Below are 6,202 nucleotides of genomic sequence, written 5' to 3' on the forward strand. Positions count from 1 at the left end.
ATCTTATTGCCAATTCAATAGGGTTTTAAACTGATGAACATTAACCATGTATACAACTAATCTGCTCAGAAATTTGTACTATGTAAGTATAACTGGTGTCCTTGATTTAGTCCTTGCTGCAATTGACATTGTTTTCATGTTTTGATTTTCCAGGATCAATATAAATTCTGCTATGAAGTGGCTTTGGAGTACTTGAATTCTGGCTGATGGTGCAAATAGTGCTGGGAGGAATCAAAACCTTTCACTACCACAATCAAAGCAAGTTGCTTCATGATATCTGTGTGTATGAGAAGGGCACTTCTCAGTGTTATGCTTATATTGCTTTGTACTGGCTCTTTTTAAGAGCCCAAGAGCGTCTTTCCAAAAAAAATTAAATGCTTGCACTGCCCATTTCCCACAGTATGGCCGTTGCTTGAGACACCTACAAATCCCACAGTAACACAAAAAATGCACTTCAGTGATTGGAAACCACTATCATATAAATCCATCAACTTGATATACCAGTCTAGTCACCTGGTAAATTAAAGAGCACAATTCTATTCTAATGAAGAAATTTGTACTTTTCTGTTGTACTTTTTTGTTGGCAGTGATCCTCTGTTGTTGTCAGAGACTATAGTGTACATTTTTGTTCTGTGGAGAATGCAGTCTAGCATTTTGATAATGTATTTTAGTTACATTTGTATCCTATTTGCTCCTAATAAAACAAAGCATTTGTAGCTTCAACCTAACTAATAGCTACACAAACAAACCGCATTAACTTTGCTGAATTGTATTTTCTGTCCAACTTGTATTGTTTCAGAAAGGAGAGACTTGACAGACTTTCCATTAAGAAAATGGAAAAAATACAGGATGATCAGATTAATATATCCAAAGCTTTTCCCCATTTGTTTATATTGTAAATATTTTTTTGATTTCATCAAATTATTTATTCATTAAAAAGAAATCTTTTGTGAAGCACAGTGAGTGACAATCATTTTTATTAAACCCTGAAAATGCTTAATGTATTATACTGTAAACATTTGTTTACTCTGTCTGGCTTCTCAGCTTAATAAATAATTACATATACAATACAATCTCATTTAATAAATAGACTGCCATGGCATGGAACTGCCTTCAGCTTAACTTTGTACAAGGCTTTCAAATGATTACATTACTGTGGCAAAGTTGGACATTCTGATTCTGAGCGGTCATAGCTCAGCATTTGAACATGTATACATTTCCTCTGTACATAACATTCCAAAAACCAGCTATCTTCAGTCAAATAATATTTTCCCTGCGTAAGAAACCTGCCAAATTACAAATGGGTCCAATAACTTTTGTGCTAGTTATCTGTAACTAAGCCGCCTGTCAAGGAATGAGGTGGGGATATAAATAAATATATTACGATATTATTATAATCTTTAATTTGCGGGTGGAGGAAGAGAAGAACTAAAAGCGATTAACTTTCTGGGTAAAATCATTCCTTCTAATTACAAGCTTTTCCTATGGCATTTGCTTTCCCTTCCCCTGTCACCCTTCCCTGCTGGTTTCCTTATACGGTAGCCTTAAAAACATTTAGTTTTGCTAAATCTGGATCTGGATCACATCTGGATCACCAAACACCATGAATCGAATCGCTTCAAGAGCCACTGCTTTGACTTGTATCACCTTTTACAAACCCCACTTCACCTTTGACAAGCCCCAAATCCAAAACTGTTACAAACCCCTAGTATGTGATGTTAGGTGTTAAACATGCTCCTAATGGGCTATCCCCACCCAAGCAGAAGTTTCCAGACCGTCTTCAAGACCATCCCCAACACTGAGTGCATTACAGTGGTTCAGTCAGAAACTACAAGGGCTTTGGTCCTTGTGGCAATATTATATCTGTCCAGGAGCAGCCAGAGCTGGCAAATCAGCTGCAAAAAGGGTAAAGGTAAAGAATCTGGGATTCTTTAGGTGAAGCCATCTGCTTCAAATGTATGATGTGTACAAAGCTTGAATCTGTGCAGAGTGCTTCCCACCTCACTATATGTTTTGTGGTCCTAATCAGAGAGAGAGAAAATGGCCTTTCTTACCTGGTTCCAATGTGGGCGGCAGTTGCAGCCTGTTGCATCGGACCACAAGCACCCAGGAGCAACACATGACTAGGCGGCTGGAGTATGACAGGAGTCCCCGCCAGCTCCCAGTTTGAATTCTGGTCAATCAGGTTACACTAAGGGAGAGAAAAAACATATATTAAAGTGATAGTGTATCCTTGTTTGTGCTTACAAAATCATGTAACCATTATTGTTAAAATATGTTATCCTGCACGATATCTAATGTTAAAACTCTTTTATGGAGCATAGTAAGTGAAATTTCCAACTAAATGCTTTGAGTCATTTTGACATTACACTCTCATGACTAACTGGGAAGGTAATTGCAGTGTAGCTGTTGGTGATTACTAAGAAGGATAAACCCTCTACCATAATAAGAACCAGTTTTCAATAATATTTCAGCCAAAAAGGGAGAAAACCCTCTTATCTGTACCTTTTCTGTGTTTGAAAACTTAACTTGTTCCATTAATAACTTTTTCCAGGTTCTATCCCTGCAGGACACTTTCTTGACTAATTGCACTCATATTAGAGCAACCCTTGTTCTAATGCACAGATTTTCCTGGTTATTAAAAAATCATTTTACAAGGAAGGGTCCCACCCAGACTCGACATCTTGCTTCCGGAAGCTAACAATAGCTTCTTGTAGTTCTTCTCTAACAGAAGAAAATGTACCTGGAAATGGAAATAATCCTAAGCATCCTGAAGCTGAGGCCTCAGAACTTTAATGAAAAATTGCTATCTGTATAACACCGATTTTAAAGAAGAAGTGTTAACGTCAGTCAAGAGTGGCAACCAACAGGGCAGAGAAGACTGAAAAAGTAACCAAAAAGTTGCTTCACTAGACACTGGTGTGTGACTCTGACTTTCTATTTCGCTAGATCTTCTTTTCAAAATGCCAGTCATTTTTCATTCATTGACTAAAAACACTCTAAGCTGGGAGCAGACTCTCAGAAAACAAATAAGCTGAACAGTACCTGCACATTTGAACTTGTACTTCAGATTTTACAGAAGCAGTCACAGGTTCCAGCTCATATGTGTTGGGAATGAGGACAGATTATACACATTTGTGGGTTGAAAATAGGCCACAACTATATTTGGACATACAACTGGCAAGCATGGTTGGCATGGCAGTAGGGCAAGGATCTAGTCTGCTCCACTTAAAATGTACATTGCTGGAATATATTATCTGTATATATTATCTGTATAGCTTCTGCTCAAACTTTCTCCAAAATATAACACAAATTAAACTGGTTATTTTATTACATCTCTTAGCAATTCTGGTTTGTAAAAGTATGGCAGTCAATATATATAGATCCTAGCTGGGTGTGAAATACTTCATGATGCAAGGCAGGTAGAAGCTTCCCACCTGAGAAAAAGAAGTGAATCTGATACAGGCCCTTGAAGGCTTAATTATCAGATTTCTGACTCTGTGTCCTTTAGTCCTTGCGGGTTTTGTATCAAATGCCTGCAAGGGACCTGCCAAATTAGACTTAAAAAGAGTTGACCTTTGCTGCCAAAACAGCTTAACTTGTCTTAATTTGTATCAGAAGCACACACTTGAAGCCAGTGCTATTTGTATTCTTCCTCCTGTACTTGGGAGCTAAAGAAGAAATGGGGTGCTTCCAGCCAAAAATGCTATTCCACAAACTGATTTTTCAGATTGTATCCTTCCACTCCATCCCTTGCCCTCTACTACCTTTTTTCCATATTGGGCATGCACACAGGTATGTTTGTACCTGTGCATGCATAAGAGCTCAAGAGCGGATGTTACCAGTTTGTTTCACAATGGGCAAAATGACAAAGTCACTTGACCCCCACCTTTCTATGAGTTCCATATATAATAATAGGCTAGTCAATACTCGCAGCAGCATTCAACAACTGCTACAGCCTCCAAACCATCTTCAAGGACAAGCCAATGTAGAGCACATTACAGTAATTTAGCCACGAAGTCACAATGCATCACTGTGGCAGGGCTATCCCAATCCAGGAATGGCTATAGCTGGCAAAACAATCCTAGCTGGAGATAGGTACTCTTAACCACTGCAGCCATTTGGGTTTTCCATTACAAACCTGGATCCAAAATTATGTGTCTGCTCCTTCAAGGGGAGTGCAAATCTGCCCATAACAGGTTCTTTCTCCACTTTCAAAATACATGAACCACCAACCAAGAGTGCCTCTGTCTTTTTAAGGATTCATTCTCATTTTGTTAGCCCTCCCCTCATAAAGGCCATTACTGCTTCCAGGCACTGGTCTACCATCTGCACTGCTGCACCTGATTCAGATGGAATGGAGGCAGAAAGAACTGTGTGTCCTCAGCATACATGGTACCTTACCCAAATCGGATGACCTTACCTCGAAGCTCCATATAGCTGTTAAAAGAGTACGTGGAATGAATCCCTGCAGTATAATAGCCATAGGCCAAGCAAGTAGTGTTGGAGAGCTGAAAAAATCACATCTGGCAACCAATGCACTTCTAAAAGGCCAGGGAGAGTTTTCCACGGCCTTCTAGGGGCTAGGGTGGCTCATTTACCAGAAGTAAGGTAAAGATAAAGGACCCTTGGACAGTTAAGTCGAGTCAGAGGCGCTCATCTTGCTTCAGGCCGAGGGAGCCAGTGTTTATCCACAGACAGCTTTCCAGGTCATGTGGCCAGCATGACTAAACCGCTTCTGGCACAACGGTGATGAAACAGCAGACGAACATGGGTCAGCTGGTCCTAAGAGATAGGCGAGCGCCGTTCTGAAGGGACGGGCAATGTTATTTTACCAGAAGTAATGTATTTAGCATTAACTCTGGAAATGTATATTCAATTCTGACCAAACAAAGCCTCCTGGTTTTGCTCTAAGAGGTTGCCAGATGTGAAATATATTGGCATTATTTTCAGCTCTCCTACCTCACTAAGCAGAAATCCCCCAATGCTTCTTTTTGGTAGTGATCCTGTAAATAACACCATGTTTCCACCTTCCACTGAACAGAAGGATGTCATGCTTGATGCCAAGCACAACCAGCAGGGTTGCACTTCCCTTGCCTCTCTCCTGATCAGAGATGGCCTGTCCCATTTTGCCACCTGAGGCGAAATGGGAAGTTGCTGTCTCCCACGCCCATTGCCACCCACACCTGCCAAAGCCAGGGTCACACGGTTTACCAGGTCTCATGGCTGCAGCATCAGCTTCCAGGTTCTTGTGGCAGCCCCCCCCCCCTCCCCACATGGGAAAAGCAGTAGCGGTTTTTGCATTCTAGCGCAATCTCACCAGAACTCAGAAGGCAACATGGCAGCTGCTCCTACTTACTTCCCTGGGGCCAGGGTGGGGCAGGAGGCATTTGCAGTGGCACCAGAGAAACAGCTTCTTGCAAGAACCCAGAAGCCAATACCTCTTCTGTGCTGAGGGGCCTCCACCTCTGGAACCTGTAAGCCACCGCTGCCACTGCTTCTCACTTCTCTGGTGAAAGGGAGCCCAGGAGGCACCTTTGGAACTCTGGCACCACAATGGGTGCCTCCCACCCACCCCACACCCACCCCACACCACCAGAGAAGTGAGGAGGCTCAGCAGCAGTGGTGAAAGCTCTTGAGAGCTCCCTGAAACCCCAACACTGCCATGCCTGTGGTGATGCCGGCAGCAGCAAGTATGGTGGCAGGCAGGCATCACAGTGGGATCTGCTACCTCTGGATCCTGGCAGGATCCCACCACCTGGGGCAAGTGCCTCAATTTGACTAATGGTAAGCCCAGCTCTGCTCCTGATACTTGGTTAACCAAGGCAGTTTCACTGTCAGATCCAGGCCTGAAGACAGGTTAAATCAGGGACCCCCAAACTTCGGCCCTCCAGATGTTTTGGCCTACAACTCCCATGATCCCTAGCTAAGAGGACCAGTGGTCAGGGATGATGGGAACTGTAGTCCAAAACATCTGGAGGCCTGAAGTTTGGGGGTGCCTGGGTTAAATGCATCTTTAAAACCCATTACCTCCAAACACACTCAAAGCTGACCGGCCACTACCTTATTCAGAAATGGGATATTATCAGTTATTTCACCACTTTTCTATTTAGAATTTATTCTTATTCCAGGCTAGGAAATGCTTCCATTGCTTGACTTTGAAATATAGAACACCTGTTTTCCATTTTAAAATAGCGTTTGT

General features: G+C 42.1%; 1 protein-coding gene across 15 annotated transcripts in view; it reads left to right on the plus strand.

Annotated features, from left to right (window-relative positions):
• Window positions 1-740, plus strand: part of PTPRM (protein tyrosine phosphatase receptor type M) — a 412,071-nt gene extending 411,331 nt beyond the window's left edge. For all 15 annotated transcript variants that reach the window (XM_035125987.2, XM_035125998.2, XM_060277900.1 and 12 more), the window contains one exon: window positions 154-740. In XM_035125987.2, the coding sequence (XP_034981878.2) occupies window positions 154-207 (54 nt within the window). In that variant the 3' untranslated portion in view covers window positions 208-740. The remainder of the gene's footprint in view (window positions 1-153) is intronic.
• The last annotated feature ends 5,462 nt before the right edge of the window (window positions 741-6,202 follow it).

Source organism: Zootoca vivipara, chromosome 8 (genome assembly GCF_963506605.1).
Source record: "Zootoca vivipara chromosome 8, rZooViv1.1, whole genome shotgun sequence".
In the NCBI taxonomy this organism is placed as follows: domain Eukaryota; kingdom Metazoa; phylum Chordata; class Lepidosauria; order Squamata; family Lacertidae; genus Zootoca; species Zootoca vivipara.